This window comes from Manis pentadactyla, chromosome 12, assembly GCF_030020395.1.
Source record: "Manis pentadactyla isolate mManPen7 chromosome 12, mManPen7.hap1, whole genome shotgun sequence".
Classification (NCBI taxonomy): domain Eukaryota; kingdom Metazoa; phylum Chordata; class Mammalia; order Pholidota; family Manidae; genus Manis; species Manis pentadactyla.
In genome coordinates, this window is record NC_080030.1 from 93,251,359 (window position 1) to 93,271,135 (window position 19,777).

The 19,777-nt window shown below is 37.4% G+C and overlaps 1 protein-coding gene across 3 annotated transcripts in view; it reads right to left on the bottom strand.

Moving 5' to 3' along the window:
- Nucleotides 1–19,777, bottom strand: part of MDN1 (midasin AAA ATPase 1) — a 180,192-nt gene that overhangs the window by 76,463 nt on the left and 83,952 nt on the right. For all 3 annotated transcript variants that reach the window (XM_036882440.2, XM_036882434.2, XM_036882449.2), the window contains exons 32-43: nucleotides 19,348–19,492; nucleotides 17,321–17,450; nucleotides 13,617–13,835; nucleotides 12,869–13,066; nucleotides 11,217–11,425; nucleotides 10,412–10,534; nucleotides 8,422–8,619; nucleotides 4,851–4,958; nucleotides 4,297–4,485; nucleotides 1,563–1,652; nucleotides 1,203–1,460; nucleotides 795–1,056 (exon numbers count right to left, since the gene is read on the bottom strand). In XM_036882440.2, coding sequence (XP_036738335.2) covers nucleotides 795–1,056; nucleotides 1,203–1,460; nucleotides 1,563–1,652; nucleotides 4,297–4,485; nucleotides 4,851–4,958; nucleotides 8,422–8,619; nucleotides 10,412–10,534; nucleotides 11,217–11,425; nucleotides 12,869–13,066; nucleotides 13,617–13,835; nucleotides 17,321–17,450; nucleotides 19,348–19,492 — 2,129 coding nt within the window. The remainder of the gene's footprint in view (nucleotides 1–794; nucleotides 1,057–1,202; nucleotides 1,461–1,562; nucleotides 1,653–4,296; nucleotides 4,486–4,850; nucleotides 4,959–8,421; nucleotides 8,620–10,411; nucleotides 10,535–11,216; nucleotides 11,426–12,868; nucleotides 13,067–13,616; nucleotides 13,836–17,320; nucleotides 17,451–19,347; nucleotides 19,493–19,777) is intronic.

The window sequence follows — 19,777 nt, forward strand, 5'->3', positions numbered from 1 at the left end:
TGCCTCCGGGCGAGGTTCCGCGGTCTGGTCATCACAGGCCGGGGAAGTCACGGGAAAGCAGACAGGCAGTGAGTTTTTAAAGAAGGTAGGGGGAGGCAGAGCTTAGATTTACATCAGCACGAGGAATGGCTAGCGTAAGGCACATTTTTCAGATTGGGATGGGGCAGCAGCCGGGGACTTTGGCATGTCATCAGTGTCTGACGTGCTCACCCCTCTCCCCAATGCCTTTAACCCTACAATAGTGACACACAACCGGCTCACCTTTACCTTTGATCCCCCCAAAAGGCACACTCATCACCACCCGGAGAGTTGTACCACGAAATGAGAGAAGTAAGTTTCCATTTTAATTGAGGAATTTCTTCTACTTTCTGTACAAACTTAATAAGCATATTCTAGCTATCAGTTTAGATTTCTATTCTTCAGTTTAAGCTTAATTTCTTGAGATATTATTCATTTTTCTTAAAAGGCCAACAAACAATACCACCTTCACATGCAAGTGATTTCACATTCACGTTATCTGGTTACACACCAAATAAACCATCAAGCTTAATAGCCAGTTTCTTTCTCCTTAGTCAACTTCTTTCCCTTACTGTGTTTAGGATCACAAATTCTGAGTATTTTATACATCATCTCCACTTTACTTTCTAAAAAAAATATTTTCAAATTCTGATTCTTAATAGCCATTACATTAATTTAAAAAATTATGGACACTTCTTTTACAAATCTGTTACTCTCCATAAATGGATACTCTATGGGCAACGGTAAGTGTCTGATACACATCCAAACCCACATACCTGCCTTGGAGTATGAGTTGATCTTATTGTTGAGCCGCTGCATAAGCAGTAATACTGCTTCCAGCTTGTTGACAATCTCCATCGTGACACCTTTACCATGTTCTCCAAGACACCTGGGCTTGCAAGTCAGAAGGAAATGACTCCAGGCCCGCAGCACTACTTCGGCATCATCAGCACCAGTGAGGAGGCTGTCTCTTAGCAGCGCCCTCACAGTGCCCTCCACCTTCTCTAGCAGCTGCCTCCACAGCCGAGTAAGATCAACCTGAAATTCCCAAAGCATGTGAACTCAGCACAGCCACAGGCTACAAGGAGCACTGCTATTATAGTTACCACAAACACAGAAGACCATCAATCAAAACACAGGTTTTAATATGTTTTGCCTGAAAATATCAAAGGCAGGCCACTTACCTGCTCAAATCCACCCAGAAGCTCTGTAGTATCCATTGCACTATTCATAGCCATGATCTTTAATGTGTGACCAGTAAGGTGTGCCAAGAGTTGGACCAGGCTGGTCTTGCCTACAGAGGCTGGCCCAACTAGGATGACCATCCAGCTCATCTGGACACACTTCATAATTGACTCCAGAGAGTGTAATGACTGGTGCAGCAGTGACAGGGGACGGCGGGGAGGAACATAGCTGCCACGGGAAAGGACTGAGTAGCCCAGCTGAAAAGAGACATGCCAGTGAGATCTTACAAGCACGCCTGGTAAAAGGAGCAAAAGAAATCATAAACACTGTAAAAGAATAGAGGATTATCTTAGTCTCACCTGAACGTCATAGGGAGTGATGCGAAACAGTCTTGTTCCCAGATATGGATTGGAATTTGAACCAAACACATCCTTGAATACAGCAATGACCTATATTCAATCAAAACACAAATCACTCCACCAAATTATGAGCCAAACCTTCTCAAATAAAGACTTCTAGAAAACATGCATAGCATATTGTGAGAACAGAAGTCATAATTTTCTGATCCTTTTGAATTTTCTCTTATAAAAAGGATTATATTTATTTAATTCTTCAGAATGAAAGCAAACTGAAGCTGAAGCAAAGAGTAGTCACATAATCTCAAAGTATTTGAGTTTCAGTCAGAATATATCATAAATTAAAATAAAGCCATGGGTACTATGACAAATCTAGAGATGAAAAATGAATTTGCTTTCGTCATTCAAGATACCACCTAAGAAGAAAGTAGGAGAATGGAAACATGAAGATTATGAAGAAAATGACCATTTTTAAGCACCTACTATATGCCAAACATTATAGGAGATGTTTATAATAGATTCTCATCTTTATAGCCTTGGAAAAATAGGTATCATTTCCATTTGATACATGTGAATAACAGGATTCATCAGTTACATGACTGATTGTATACATTAGTAACTGATTGTAAATCTAAGCCAGTCTGATCCCAAAAATACCATATTATTCCCTAAATAGTTATGTAAAATGACAACCAAAGTTATATCTCTAACTGATAATTTACATTCAATTATCCCTTCCTTAGCAGGAACACTGTTAGAAAACTTTTCATTAGCCCCATTTCTTTCTTGGATTTCTTTTAAAAATATAAGAGGAGTTGGGGCACGGAAGAAGACAGGGGTGTGTAAAAAACACTAATTCAGCCCACAGCAGAAAGAAAAATTCCAGCTACCAAAAATATTTACACCAATTTGTGTGTTTCTAACAAAGTGGTAATATTCAAATTAACCATTGTACATTGGACTGAAGTCAGAAAATTAAAGTAACAATAATGATATTATAAAATAAGTAAGTCATGGGGATGTAATGTATATGGTGACTACACTTAATGATACTGTATTGCATATTTGAAAGTTGCTAAGAAAATAGATCTTAAAAGTTATCACAGGAAAAAAGTTTTTTTTGGTAACTATGTAAGATAACAGACATTAACTAGACTTATTGTGGTGATCATTTCACAATGTATACAAGACATCACATCATTGTTATACACCTGAAACTCTATAATGTTATATGTCAATTACCTTTCAACTAAAAAAATTTTTTTAATAGTAAGGGAGACATTAGAGAAAAATAATAAAGGTAAAATCACAACCAGTATCAAAGACTGACTGTGAGTCACCAAGCAGCAGAGAAAAACGGTGCTCCTGCTGCCTGTCCCTGGGTGCAGGTGATTCCTGACCTTGCCTTCCACTCTAAAGCACATAATCTCCTCTCCCTGATAGTCTATCAGAGTTAAAATTACAGCTGCTTTAATTAGTTTTATAAAGCCATATTCAATTTATCCAAACCCTTCCAGCTCTTAAGGCTTTTTCCTTCCATTATTATTTTTCCTAACATTTTTTTCTTCCTCAGAAGACTCCTATTTGGTGAATTGAAGAAGTGATGGAAGCCTTCCACACCCTACACCCATCTGTTAGTTACCCAACAATTGGCTAGTGTCTGGCCACAATTAATATACTCTAACTAGTAAAGTAGATGAAGAAATTAAAATACTAGGTGATGATATATGAATTTTATCAATAAATTTGTAAAAAAAAAAAAAAGTACTAGCTGAAACATTTTGTCCTAATGTACTGACTGAAAGCTACTTGCACAAAATGAATGATTTGTTAACATATGGCTAGGTTCTGAATTCCACATAAAAAGGGATCTTGGCACTCAGCAGCAGAATCAAAGGTATGTGAAAGCCACACACAGTGTGGGATAGCCATGTCTTTACATTCACCAAGGTTACTGCTTCTAATGCATCAATCTATTTACTAATTAATTAGTTTTTAAACAGCGACTATTTACTAATTAATTAGTTTTTAAACAGCTATGATATACTAGAAGGAATAGCTGACAGAGTGGAAAGGCCTGGGCCAGAGAACTGTCTCTGTCACTTGCTACTTGTGAGGTTCCATTACTCTAAGCCTTGGATCCTTGTCTGTAAGGGGTCACGACAGCACCTCCCACCTGCAGGTAGAGGGAGCACCCAGTGAGGCCAGTCTTTGAGTATCACAAAGCAAAGTGAATACATTATTATCTCAGTTAATTAAACTGAGAATCTAGTGTTATTTTCCTATTTACAAAAGAATATTTTCACTTCCATTTAAATGGAGGATATCCCCTCTTTTTATCTACTGATACTTTCTAGATAGAATACTTTATAATTGGACATTTATTTAAAAACAGAAAACTCTCCTCTTCTATTGGATATAATCTCTCCTTCTGCTTCTCCCCTTTGTGCTCAGAAAGATGAAGGAAGACCTAGTTCTTTATTAGTGGAGGGTAATACTATTTTAAGAAAGTTTGCAATCATGGCAATTTAGGTGGATAAGCATGTGTATACTTCAAAGCAAATTACCCTATACTGTGAGACCTTAAGGTAGGTGACTGTTTAGTCTCTTCCCTTAACTTCTAGATTTCTCTGCAGCTTTACTGGGTTTGGCATTAGTGAGTATGCCCCTTCTCTCCCTTAGGATGAAGTCAACTTTCGGGTGGAAAGAAAACACAAACAGCAACTGTGAAACTCACCGTTTCTTTGTCCTTCCTGGTTCTCATTCTTTCACCATAGACCAAAAACACATGCTGACCAGGATCATAACACCCAGGGGACTGGTCAACCAGCATCAACTGACACCAGCGGAAAAGGTCCCGGAGGTTGAATTCCCATGGTCCTCCTTTTTGCCCCCATTTCTTCTCGACAGTCACTTCATGATCAATCTAAAAAGAAAATATACTTATTGGGAAAGAAGTCCCATTTTCTAGGCACTGCATTAATACTATCAATATAACATAAATGCATACATAATCTAAAATAATTATTTATAGGCTTGTTTCTGATGTCTCATTCTCCAAACTCAGACTTCTCAATGCCAGGAATACCTGTAAGCATTAACACTGATAAAACGGAACTGAATCACTGTAACCCTCAAATGAGTAGCTTCACTCCACTAGAAACTTGCAGAATTCTATGTGATTTATCTCAGAGTGACTGATAATTTATTTGGTAGTGTCCCATGTTGAGAAAATGATGGCTCAATTACAACCAGGAAAATAAAGAGCAATTAATACAAGTAAGTACTTACCTGGTTGTTGAAAGCAACCATTTTCTTAACGATATTTTTGTCAATGGCTGGAAACAGAGTACTGGCAATGAACTCCATGTCAATTACTGTAAGAGGATCCACAAAGACCTATTAAATACAAAAACAGCATGAAGAAATGTTACAGTTTCTATTTACCAATATTGGAAACAACCACCACTTGTGAAATTTTTATTCAACACCAAAATAACAGTATCTCTGCATGTGTATATATAGTATCTGGCATGTAGCATGTAGTGTGTGTGTGTATATATATACATATATATATATATATATATATATATGTATCTTCAGCTGATCCTTGAACAATGCAAGGGCTAGGAGTGCTGAACCCCTGGTGCAGTAAAAAAATCAGCTTGTGATATCAACTTCCCCAAAAACTTAATAGCGTACTGTTGACCAGAAGACTTACTTATTACATAGTCATTTAATAAATATTTTTTATGTTATCTGTACTATATATACTATTCTCACAATAAAGTAAGCTAGAGAAAAAATGGTTTTTCAAATTGTTGCAAATCTCCAAAAACTTTTCCAATGTATTATTGAAAATTATACACATATTAGTGGACCCATGCAATTGCAACCTGTATTGTTCAAGGGTCAACTGTACCTGTGTGTGTATATACATATACACATACATACATACACCCCCCCCCCACACACACACAAACATTTTCAGGTATAGAAATTTCTTTCCTTGCATTTTTTAGGATACACATGTATGAAATCATATACAGCAACAGAGGTTTTTTTGTTAACTCTAGTGAATTCAAAAAAGGTATGTATATTTGTTTTACAAAAACCTCCTACATATTATGTACAATGCTATCAAAATTCTGGATGGCAAGCATAAAAGTGTTCACTTTAAAATTTGTTCAACTTTTCAATATGCTTCAAATTTTCATAATAAACTAAATTATTCTTAAAAGATAGGCAGCAAATTGTTTAATTATCAAGGGACAGGTTCATTAAACAAAGTTAACATCTAGGGCCATTTCCAAACCTCTAGATTAGTGCAACTTTGAAAAATAAGTATTAAAACTAGTAAGCTTATGTGTACACACACATACACACACTCCTACCTATGTAAATGAGAATAAAGGAAGTAAGAATTCTTGACTTTGGCATGGAGAAACTGGATTTTTTATTCTTCATGGTATTTTCTGTTCTATGCCACTTTTCTTTAATTAAAATGCATTACTTTCATTATAAAATTTTTAATTGTTTGGGAATAAGACAAGGATTCCCACTCTCAGCCCTTTTATTCAACATAGTTCTGGAGGTCCTCGCCACAGCAATCAGACAACACAAAGAAATAAAGAGCATCCAGATTGGCAAGGAAGAGGTTAAACTGTCCCTGTTTGCAGATGACATGATATTGTACACAAAAAACCCTAAAGAATCCACTCCAAAACTACTAGATCTAATATCTGAATTCAGTAAAGTTGTGGGATACAAAATTAATACACAGAAATCTGTTGCATTCCTGTACACTAATGATGAACTAGCAGAAAGAGAAATCAGGAAAATAAATCCATTCACAATAGCACCAAAAAGAATAAAATACCTAGGGATAAGCCTAACCAAGAAAGTGAAATACCTATACCCTGAAAACTACAAGACAGCCATAAGGGAAATTAAAGAAGACACCATTAAATGGAAATACATCCCACACACATGAATAGGAAGAATTAATATTATCAAAATGGCCATCCTGCCTAAAGCAATCTACAGATTCAACACAATCCCTATTGAAATACCAACAGAATTCTTTGAGGAACTAGAGCAAATCATTCTAAAATTCATATGGAATCACAAAAGACCCCAAATTGCCAAAGCAATCCTGAGAAGACAGAATAAAGCTGGGGGGATTATGCTCCCCAATTTCAAGCTCTACTACAAAGCCACAGTAATCAAGACAAGACAATTTGGTACTGGCACAGTGACAGACCCATAGACCAATGAAACAAACTAAAGAACCCAGATATAAACCCAACCATATATGGTCAATTAATGTATGATAAAGGAGCCATGGACATACAATGGGGAAATGACAGCCTCTTCAACAGCTGGTGTTGGCAAAACTGGACAGCTACATGTAGGAGAATGAAACTGGATTACTGTTTAACCCCATACACAAAAGTAAACTCAAAATGGATCAAAGACCTGAATGTAAGTCATGAAACCATAACTCTTAGAAGACAACATAGGCAAAAATCTCCTGAATATAAGCACGAGCAACTTCTTCCTGAACACACCTCCTCGGGCAAGGGAAACAAAAGCAAAAATGAACACATGGGACTACATCAAACTAAAAAGTTTCTGTACGGCAAAGGACACAATCAATAGAACAAAAAGGCATCCTACAGTATGGGAGAATATATTTGTAAATGACATATCCAACAAGGGGTTAATATCCAAAATATATAAAGAACTTACATGCCTCAACACCCAAAAAGCAAATAACCCGATTAAAAAATGGGCAGAGGATATGAAGAGATAGTTCTCTAAAGAAGAAATTCAGATGGCCAACAGACACATGACAAGATGCTCCACATTGCTTGTCATCAGAGAAATGCATATTAAAACCACAATGAAGTATCACCTCCCACCAGTAAGGACAGCCAGCATCAAAAAGACTAAAAACAACAGATGCTGCTGAGGATGCGGAGAAAGGGGAATCCTCCTACACTGCTGGTGGGAACGTAAGCTAGTTAAACCATTGTGGAAAGCAGTATGGAGGTTCCTCAAAGAACTAAATTCACCCAAAGAATACAACTTCTCAGACTTAAAAAGACATATGCACCCCTATGTTTACTGCAGCACTATTTACAATAGCCAAGATATGGAAGCAAGCTAAGTGTCCATAAGTAGATGAATGGATAAAGAAGATGTGGTGCATGTATACAATGGAATACTATTCAGTCATAAGAAAGAAACAAATCCTACCATTTGCAACAACATGGATGGAGCTAGAGGACATTATGCTCAGTGAAATAAGCCCGGTGGAGAAACACAAGTGCCAAATGATTCCCCTCATTTGTGGAGTATAACAAAGCAAAACTGAAGGAACAAATTAGCAGCAGATTTACAGACTCCAAGAAGGGACTAGTGGTTACCAAAGGGGAGGGGTATGGTAGGGCGGGTGGAGAGGGAGGGAGAAGGGAATTGAGCAGTATTATGTTTAGTACACATGGTGTAAGGGGTCACCAGGAAAACAGTGTAGCACAGAGAGGGCAAACAGTGAATCTGTGGCATCTTACTATACTGATGGACAGTGACTGCATTGGGGTACGGGGGGGACTCGATAATATGGGTGAATGTAGTAACCACATTGTTTTTTCATGTGGAACCTTCATAAGAGTGTATATCAATAATATCTTAATAAAAAATTTAAAAATAAATAAATAAATAAAGACATGGAATTAAAAAATGGATTATTAAACTGACTCTCTCTCATTCTGGTAATGAGCATCCTAATTGCAACATGTCACCAGTCTCAGCACCCAGACACTCCCACTTCAGACTCTATGGCAACAGCAAATCTTACCTGAGTGAATCTGTTAAGGAAAGACCTGGGCAAGCCTTTCCTCCCGCCTCCTTGTTTAAAAGGATTTTGACACCCAAAAATCTTGGTCTTTTCATGCTGCACTTGAAAGCTCATTCCTAACTCAGGAACATAGATTTCTCCTCGGTGGTCAAAACAAGCATTGAGTCCTTCCAATACAGACTGAGAAGCCAGGTTGAGCTATTGGGGTTAGAGGGGAAATGCATACATTTATTCCATATGCTGTATAACTATAACTAAAAGCAAGTACGCACAAAAGTAAGACAGTATTACTTCAGCAGGAGGCCCAAACAACATTGGTAACATTCCATTTCTTAACCTGAGAGATGGGTTAATCAGCATTCATCCTATTATTAGTTCATTTATAGTTACAGAGATTTGGGGTGTATAAATTATCAGTAATTTTAAATAAACTGAATAAATATTCAGACTGAGTTTATTAAAGAACAGTTAAAATCTTCTCTAAAATTAAATTGTACCCATTATAAGCACCTATATTAGCATACTTTACAAATCATAGCTTCCAAAAAAACCAAAAAAAATTTGCCAACACACAGATATTTCATTTTCACTCTGAGATTTTTAAAGATGAGGTAAGATGGTTCTTTATATACTTAAATAAGCAAGTATCTTTCCCAGCTCCAATACCGAATGAAATCTCCAAATGGGCTTTAAAGTCATGACATGATATAAACCACGTGAAGTGGATCTACATAACTAACTTTCACCAAGTTTTATGAATAAGAACAAGTAGAAGTTGTTACACCCAAAATGAAAAGAGCTAAATAGAGATCTTCAGATGCTGAATTCAGAGCTCAAGAATGTGAAGTATGGGTAGTTTTTAGCTAACATGGGAAAATTCAATTGGGAAAAGGTGAATCAATTAAATGCAAATGGGCAAAAACACAAGACTATCATATTAGAAGTATCACATTTACATATGCATTACAACCACAACTCCACTGTATATTCCCAAATAGGCCAAGTTCTAAAAGCTGCTTCTAAAAGTTTAACTGCAAGTCCAAAATGGCTTGTGGTACTTGGATGCATTTCAACCCAATAGGAGTATGGTCAGAAGTCTTAGGCTTTTAGACTAAGCATTCTTTTTTTCCTGGCTAATGAATATTCTATCAGTCATCTCTGTTCAAAAAAAATCAGGGGTAGGGAGTGGTAGAAGAGGGAACACTCCATCTCCATTATCTTTCTCCAAGACAAGTAAGAAGCCACTCATCCAAAAAGGAACCCCACAGCACGCCCTGACTTCAGACTCAGAGGGGTCTGAACCTGGGGAACCCTCTGGCACCTATGTCAAAAGTTTCATCTACAGCACTTTCATCACTACAATCATTTAAGTTCCACAACTACTTTCTGGCTTTTTCCTGAATTAACACACTAAAATGACTTGATTCCTTTTGTCACAACCTTCGACTTATTTTTATGCATCACTTTTCCATCTCTCTAAGCTGCCAAGCGGTCCCCGAGATTCAGCACTTATCACAGGTCTCATGATGTGGTCTGTTCTTCAGGTGAAAAATTTATCCAATATGCACATATAACCCTGATCATTTTCTCACCATTTTTTATATCTCTTCTTAAGATAACTTTCCCCAGTCCCTCTGTTGCACTGATACAAACATGAGGTGTTAACACTCCTTGTAAAATGCCCACAAAATAAATATAAACAACATGCCTGCCAGAGACACAGACTAAACTAGTGAAGAAGCAGTTTTTCTCAGAAGGCTAGCTTACAAAAGTAGGAATTTGTAGGTTATATATAGAGGGACTTCTGTATGTACTGTCTGACAAGTGACTTCTTATTCTTAAAAGAAACCATGAAGGACTTTTTTCATTGAGAATTTGTCTTTACTATCCAGTAACATGATCATCCACTGAGAAATGCCCTAAGGCTGAAAAGTATGGCCGTTCCTCATGATTGTCACACTGTGCTTGGCATGATGCACGGCCCTCTCACCTCATCCAGCACGACCCAATGGCCTGCCTTCAGAGCCGCCAGCAAGGGGCCATCACGCCAGGCAAACTCTCCTCCCTTGCCACCTTCAACAGGTAGATCTGCTCCAAACAGGTCTGTGATGTCCTTTGAGCGGGGGTAGAAACAAGGAAAAGTCAACATTACATAAAAAATTAACAAGATCCCAAGATCCTAAATCTAAAATGATAAATACTTGGCTCTTACAGACTTTTTCCTTCTTACACCCAAGACAGAACTAAGCAATCCCAGCACTCTTCACCAGGTGCCCACACATGCCCCCGAGAACCTTCTAATCACAATACTCCATGTACCCATGCGTTAATGCTGGAGCTCAAGATCAGCAGTTTTCAACTGTGGTTATACTTGGAAATTGGTTAAACTTTTAAAAACAGGAACAGTAATAACATCCAGGCCCTGCTCCCAGACCCCATTCCAAGAGATTCTCACTTACTTTTTTCATCTCTGTTCCTTATTTTCATAAGATTGTTTAAAGGTCCTTTTTTTTTAAATGACAAAATAGAGGTTACATTACAATTAATACTGAATTGGGCATTCTCTCTCAAAAGAAAATTAGAAGAAAGCATCCAGAGAGAATAACATTACAGATGTCAACTACTACTGAAACCAGAAGGAGAATTCGTTTGGAAGGCCATGTTACTTGGTGTTTATCACCATGAACTATTTGAGGTACTGAAAATGTCATAACTATTTCTGACTAGGAACTATACACAGATACAAACATTACTCCCTCTACTACCCTCACCAGCAGCAGGATGACTAAGCTTACCGTCTGCTCCGACAAGTTGATTCGAACAAGGATGTTGCCTGAAGCCCTTGCTAATGCTCCCACCAAACTTGTCTTGCCCACACCAGGGGAGCCCTCCAGCAGAATAGGTTTGTTCAGTTTTGTAGCTCTTAACAGCCTCTGGGCATTCATAGCCGTGGTTCCTGCACTGAGTGCATAGTCAGCAATATTATTCCTGTGCAGGACAGGTCCTTAAGTGGAGAAAAGCCACATATAAGCTGGATGTCACCAAATCATATATTCATATCAACTCAAGTTCATCAGATTCCACCAAGTGGACTGTCGGTTGGCGAGGTACCATTCTGCAGTGAAAATGCTTAGCCTTATTTCCACATTTCTCCACTTCTTGATCCATAAAATGCTTTAAAGCATAGCTAGCAAATCTGGCCCTACTATACAGATCTCTCCATCTCTTAGACCTATACATAAACCTACATACATAGGTCTAACTGCAAGCACACATCTTTCTTTTTACAACCCATACCTGGAATTACTACAGGTTCTTGGTACTATTTGCCTTTATAAAAAGGTATTTTCCTAAGAGTCAAATGTAATCTAGGTGCATAGGCTCCACGGTTCTGTAGAAATAATTTTATCTAAGATAATCCAGTATGTGTTCTTGAACCGTAATGTACTGACATGCAGACGAATAATAGTTTTATAGGCTTAACATTTGTGCCACTATGTCTCCTGGAAGAAACTTTTGGTATACCGGTTTGGAGGGCTAGGAAAACATCTATTATCTCAGCTATGGAAGGAGAATGAAGCAAGAACCACCCAGTCTCAGGCCACTAGCATGTAGCTCCTACCTAAGAGAACTGAATATATGACAATGGCTTAGGGAAGGAACCTAAAGGTTAGATCATAGAGGCCCCATCAGGCATGAAGAGAGTACTGTTGAAGAAGGACAGGAAAGGGGTCAATGTTCTATTCAGTCAGGAACTTGGCTGGTTTTGTTCACCAATGAAAGCCTACTAACTGCCTCTGCACCACTATACATTTCAGGAATTCAACAATTAGTAATGTAGGGAAGAAGTAAGGGACAAGAAAAAAGGAAAGCAACAATCTGCTAAATCTGCTAAAACACTCTAAAAAATTTAAAGTGCCTTAGAAGCTATCTTTTCTAACTGCCACATTTTAAATATTTGTAAGAATGAAAGCAAGGATTAGAATTCAAACACACTTGCAATTTTCACTTAACATTCATTCATTCACCCATTCATTCAGTCAAGAGACATTTTCTAAATGCCTATGAAAGCTGACTACATGTCAGATGCCAGGGACAGGAAGATAAGTGACACAATTCTTGCCCACAGGGTTCATAAAACTGTTTTTGTAACCAGTGATGAAGTTGTACAGTTAACACATTATGGGCTTTATTACCACTATAGGAAAGCTCTTGTTTTGAACACCAAATAAATGCATTTTTACACAATTTATTCAGAGATGAAAGTGTATTTTCCCCTACTTTTACACACCAGTTGTATATTTTTCACCACTCACACAATTATGGTTATGCCAAGTCAGATTCTAACCCAGATAACTATTTCAAAATCCATCATGATATCACAATGAAAGTCAAGTATCCATGATCTGTAACAAGAGAATCTTCATTCACTTAAAATCATTCTTACCCCTTGGTATAAAAAATGGATGAATTCCCCAAAGGTTCTCTATCCCAGTGAATTCTTTGGCCTTGAGTCTGTCATAAATCTTCAATTCTTTTTTCTGACATTCTGTAAGCCAGACTATCTTTGAAAGTTTCTTGATTAGGAATTTCAGACATTGTTTGCGAGCCAAGAGGGCCGTACCAAACCCAGAAGTTGTGACCCCTAAAAGATAAAGGAAACAAGGACGACGTGACAGCATTCAGCAGCTCTAGGGCATTTTTCCTGGGGAAATGAGACCCTACGAATGCTAGGGTAAGCAGTCCTAAGGAAGCGTGACTCTCCTCTCCCCACAGTTTAAAATATCATCAATTCAGCAGCAGCTTATTCAGTAAAGCACCCCAGACACGCCATGATAAATCAGCCTGGAGATAAAGAGTAATTACTGTGGTATTACTGATCATTTTAATATTTTTAATCTTCACGGCAAAAAATGGAACTTAAATATTGGATTTTATGCAATTACAGTAAACTTAAAACCAAACTCATACAGACTTCTTCACATTTACCAAGTCCCTGTTGTGTAAGCAATGAGGAGTTTTATACCAACCACCTCTCAAAAAGAGTACAAAGAAAAAGAAATCCATTCTGAGTCCCAGAAATATTAGAGTAAGTGATTCTATAAAGTATCTGGATCAGAGGTTTGGGCTTGCCCCATTGTGTACTTTCCTCTACCCTAATCCCGTCCCCTCCAGCCAACAGACAACTGACATACCTGAACCTATTCCATCTATGTACACCAGGCATGCAGCATGGACAAAAGACGTCACAGTGGAGATGGTCTCTGGCCTTTTCAAAGCAGCGTCCTCCCCCATTGTGTTCATGAAGTTAACCCAGGACAGGATATCTCTGATACTGACCACACACCTTCGGCCAAATTCTTGGTGGGTCAGCCAGTCAATGAAATCCAGCATCACTGCAGCTATATCAGCCCCTACAACACAAGGAAGCAAAAGTATTTGCTATTTACAGAAGACTTCCGAATGGGGATTTGTAATCTGGGGCCCACAGATAGCACAACAGGGCTTGGTGCTCCATGAGATTAAATGCAAATTTCTGTGAATATACATGAATGCTTTTTCTAAGAGGTGGGGTCCACAGCTTTTACTGCATTCCCACTGAGTTCATGAATAGCATTCCATACCTACACCCAAAGCAAACAAACAAAACAATTTGAGAATTAGAGCATAAGAAGCTGCCATAATTAATATTCATTTATTTATGAATAACAAATTATTCATTTGGTTCGTGTTCAGATACAATGATTTTAGAAAATACAGAAATGTCATTATATTTTAAACTGATTCACAGGGAATGTGACATTTTTAGTGGTATTTATTTCAGGTTTTTTGTTTTTTAAAATGCATCAGAATTCAGCAAAGTAGAGAATTCACAAATTTCGTTTCATGATGTAAGTTAAATGACTTCTAATTATCACAACTTCATATTGTAAAGTATTTGAAAACAAAAAATAGAGACACAAAGCAATGCCAATTAAATTTAATAGAGCACTTCATATAAATTTCTGAAGTCAATAGTAAACATTTATCTAAAAAGTAGAAATACCAGAGAATGTTTTTTTAAAAAGGGAAATTTGATGAGGAAGAATCAGCATGGCTATAAAACAAGACTATAAAGCAGTAGCCTTCAAGTCTACACTGTAAATTGGTTAGAGAAAAACAAATTAGTTAGGAGGGAAAAAATTAATTACAGAAAAAAACTGATCTTTAAAAAGAACTTAAAATGACAACTCAAGGGGATAAACTCAGTAACAATGAGGAAAGAAACACTGTTTCAACAATTACATATTAAATACAAGTATTTACATCTGCATTTCAGAGTGGAATAAACCTGAGGTAAATCAATGAACTTAATGAAAATGAGCAACTTTATTCACTGTTAAAAGGGATTTAAACCATGACTACTGAACAATCATTTAGAGATAAAGTAGATGGGTGTGTGTGTGTGTGTGTGTGTGTGTGTGTGTGTATTACATATATATATATATATATGTATGTATGTATATATGTATGTATGCGTATATATATTTGCAACAAATATTAAAAACTAATAATATAGAAGCCTGTGATAAATGTAATATAGAATATTATCCAAAACATACATAATACTAATATGTAAAATGAATCGTTTTTAAAAACACATAGAATGCTCCACATCTAATAATTAAAGAAAATGAGATTTTAGACTATCCATTAACTTAAGAATAATGGATTTTACTATTTTGAAAAAAATGAAAACTCCATGTTGGAAGGACCATGCCGTGCAGGCACATTTACGAAGCTGCTGGTAGCACTGTGAATGAGACAGTCTTTCTGGAGAGCAATCTGGCCATGACCAATGGAAGCTAAGAAGTTCAGCTACGTGCTTAAAAGAGGTCTTTTAAATTTTTTTTTAATACATCAATTTCAAGGAATCTTTTGTTTCATTCATACCATGAAAATACGGATAAAACTATAAAGATTTGTGAATGAAAATACTAGAGAAAGAAGAAACCATAGTAGTATTTATATTTTGATTAAGATAATACACTAAATATACCTTAAGTACTCTGAATAAGATCAGAATTAAATTTAAAATTCATAATCAGTTAAAATATTAAGCTCATTAAATCTTAAATATCTTTAAAGCAAATCTGGGGAAAAGGCCACGTCTAGCTTCCTGTTTTACTTTGCAGTTTTTAAACATGTTTTTACACTGTGCCAACCTGATCCATTTCCAGATGATAAAACTGACATAAATTATTAAGCCACTGCTCCCTTCTACATGCTCCTGTGGGACCTCTAATGCCTCCCCAGCAAAGCTGTTGCCATGCAAACTGGCAGCAAACTTGAAATAAACAAGTTTCCTAAGGACAAACAGCGAGGCTCAGATCAGAGGTACGTCCTAGAGGTCACAATGTTTACTGCCTGGAGGCAAAATTGTTTACTCAATTAAACATGAAGCCCACATGGGGCAAACATGCAGTGTAACAGCAGTTGCATCCTCTGCCATTCTTACCACAATCCAAATAACAGAAAAGTAAGATTCAAGGTTTTTGTCCTTGGGAGATCCAGCCCCAACATGGAGCCTAAAGACAAACCATGCCTGCCTAATAATGTCTGTCTTCTCCTCCTTCTTTTACTCTAATTTTCATAATACATGCAGCATTGTAAACAGCACACAACCAAGGTAAGGCAGAAGTTCTGGGTGTGGGCCACAAATTGCCAACATTACTGGCATCACCTGAGAACCTGTTAGAAAGGCAAATTCTTACACCCCGAACTCAGACTGACTGAATCAGAAACACTGGGTGTGAGGCCCAGGAGGCATCATTGCTACAATTCTCCAGGTGACTAAGAGAACCACAGGCTTAGTTTGTGCTACTGAGTGGCTCCAATATTTGGTGGGGCCTGGAAACTCCAGCTCTTCACGAAGAACTGTGTATACCTGTGAATGTGGAAGTACAATGTGGGAAGTCTTTGCTCAAACAAGCGACCCAATTTTTCCTGACACACCATAGGTGAGACTGGGTTCCATGCAGCTGCCATCCGCACCTATCCTATTTTTGAAGGTGTGCTTCAGGGTACCTTTAAAAGCTGAACATATCCATGAACCAAATCTCAAAGAACCAGATGTCCTTTTATGTTCCTCAAGAAAGAAGTGAAATGATCCAAAAAACTATGTACCAAGGCTTGGAACCAGAACTGGGTTCTAAATTTACCTCATTTGATATCTATGAAAGATGTATATATTTATCAAGGTGAGGGATTTAACTAGACTTGTTATGGTGATTTTATGATATATACAAATATTGAATCACTGTGTTACACACCTAAAAAAATGTATGTCAATTATACTTCAATAAAAAAGTTAAACATACATATATCAAAGCAATCTAGGTTCAATTAAAAAAACACATAATAAATATTTTGACTCTTACTGGATATCTTGTTAAATCTAGATTATGGCAGTTATTTAGTACTACTCTTCTATTTTACTTATGTTTGAAAATTTTCACAATAAAAAATTTTTAAATAAAGTGAACTAATGAATCATTGGTGACAACTAATGAAATGCAGTTTAAAATTCTAAACATTTTGCAATGGAGGTAATGACTAAATTCAAACCAAATTTTCTTCACCTTTAGCTAAATAAGTATACCTCATATAAAGATGACCAACAAGTGAAATAAGGAAGCTAGAATTTAATAACCCTGGTGAAGAGGGCGATGTGAAGAACAAACACTTCAACAGAAGTTCGCAGACCAGCATATTTCCTTGGATCTGTTTTATTTCCATTTCCCTCTCTCCTCTTTATAACACCCCACACATACACATAGTGTCCTACATCACACCCGTCACTCCCAGTCCACACACCCCTCCACCCTTAACCACCCAACCACACAACTGAAACTCTCACCTTTGTGATCTATTCTGCCCAGAGACAATCCAGGACGAAGATTACGGCTGATAATCTGAATTAAATCTTCTCGGCTAGTGCTTTGAGGGCACCATATTTCTGTAAACCGGTTTCTTAAGGCAGGAGATAGCTATAAGGAACACAAAATCCAACATGAATGTAATGCCTATGGAGAAAGCTAGAAAATAAATCCTTTCAAAGAACATTAGCTGTGAGTCTGCCAAGTGCCAGATGCTGCTTCTGTGACCTCTATTACTAGGTCTGATTTATTGAAACCTACTTTGCCTTGCTCCTTCCATATGTCACCTCATGAATCTTCACCATACCCGCCAAGCAGGAGTTGCCTTCACTTTCTCTATAGACTTGGTACAGAAGTTCAAGGTCTTAGAGAATAGACGGTGCAGGTAGGATTCCAGTCCGAGGGAGTGACTCCCAAACCTAAGTACTTTGACCTAAGCAGAGGCCCTTTTTACCTTCAATTACATAAGCAGTGTTTTAGAGAAAATAAAAGCTATCTTCTCATAAGGAAGCACTGTCTGAAGTAGGCGAAGACTTTTGTGCAACTCACAGGAAGGGAAATCATAAGGTGGTAGATATTTTACTTCTGGAATAGCAAAGAGCTATTTATGCCTCCAGTCTGAGGGCCTCTGCCCTGTCTGCATTCCTCTTACCTTTCTTACCCTTCCCCTAGGTCAGTTAACTCACAAGTGTTTACAATGCCACACACATGTAATGACTAATTCACTTTCCTTTTACTTGACAATGAACTCCAGCCACTGTCTCTCTCTGACCTACCACAGCAGGACTAGAACGCCCGTCCTCACTCATGTGTGAGTGCACCTCGTCGCCATCCTTGACAAGTAGTTCCTCTGGTCTTCAGAATCCTACCTCGCTCTGCTTGCTAAGCATGTAAAACTAAATGGTAGCTCTCCCTGAGGTAAGAGTTAGCAATCTTTGTCTAAGAAAAACTTAAGGTAACCTGACAGGCAAGTTAACACACACAATCTTGAAATCAGATCTTTCTGCGCAATTTCCACTTGCCAAGGAACCAGTTCATACTTTGTTTAAAACTGTGATATATTTTATTTCTTCTCTTCAGAACATTTCTTGAAGCACATACTGATAATCTCTTTTTTTATGCTACTGAAGAAAATTAGCCCCAAAATATCACATTCACATTCCAGGCACCCACCAGGTTACCAACAATCTTGACCACTTTCATTCACAATCAACCCCTATTTCTTCGCATCGTCCCTGACCTACTACCACGCTACCCTTTTCCCAACTTTATAACAGACCAGGATCACACACACAACTGAGAGTTCACCAAGGGCTTTGCGAGCCTGAAAGCCGCAGGGTTCAGGGGGTCGGAGCCTGGCTGGATCCTGATAGCCCCTCTACCCTTTCCTCTTACCAAGAACCCAAGTGGCCTACATAACCTTTGGGAGAACATGTTCCACCTGCAAAACTGGAAGAGGTTCCTGGCTGTGATTTTTTGTTACTTTAAAAAATCACTCATAAAGCCATACTCATGTTTATGAGAGTTGGCTATGAAAACAAAGCTGGAGATTTAATTTCAGTCTCAACTTTCTTCATCCATAAAGTAAGAAAATAACTTTCACACAGAGTTCTTGTGAGAATCCATTATGGAACATATGTAAAAACTGGGCAAAGTGACTGAAACAATTAAATTTCATGCACATAAAGTGAAATGTCAAATAAGGAAATGTTTATCTGTCAATTATTTTTCAACCTTATAGTAATTTTATTTATTTATTTATTTATTTATTTATTCATTCATTCATTCATTATTACTATTATTTTTTATTGTAGTTTGATATATAATCTTATACGGGTTTCAAGTATACAGATGAAATATTGTAAAATATTTTTCTGGACTTTTACCTTTAGCCACTTTTTACCTAACATAAAATTCTAAATGCATTTCTACATACTCCATTTATAGGTGCCACTGAGGTGAGGTGAAAAACCAGGGGAAAAAAAATGCTTCAGGAACACAGTTTTACCTCTTTTTTTCCAAAGTCACCCCCAGGGTTCATGGTTGCTAAGATACGGAATTTTTTCCCAGCAGTCAACAGCTCTACCTCATTATCCTTGTCCTCTAGACTACCTTTTTCAGCTAATACCAGAGACTTTTCCACTTCAAGGACACTGGAAGAAAAATTGGAGAATATGAAATTATACAAGGCAGAGATATTCTTTCATCTTTGTGGTCTTCAAAGTTCTTTTGAAGGGAAAAAAGAATTTATCTCCTCTGATGAGCTTTTACATAATAGTTAAAGTTTCCCACCACAGATTTTTAAATGACTCATTGTCCCAATTTCTTCTGATCACACAGTATGTCTGATCAAAAGAAAAAGAATTCCCTTTTCTACTTATGCCCTGTTAAGGCACTTGTTTAAAAAAAAAGTCCCATCTGCAAATGTTTATGGCAGT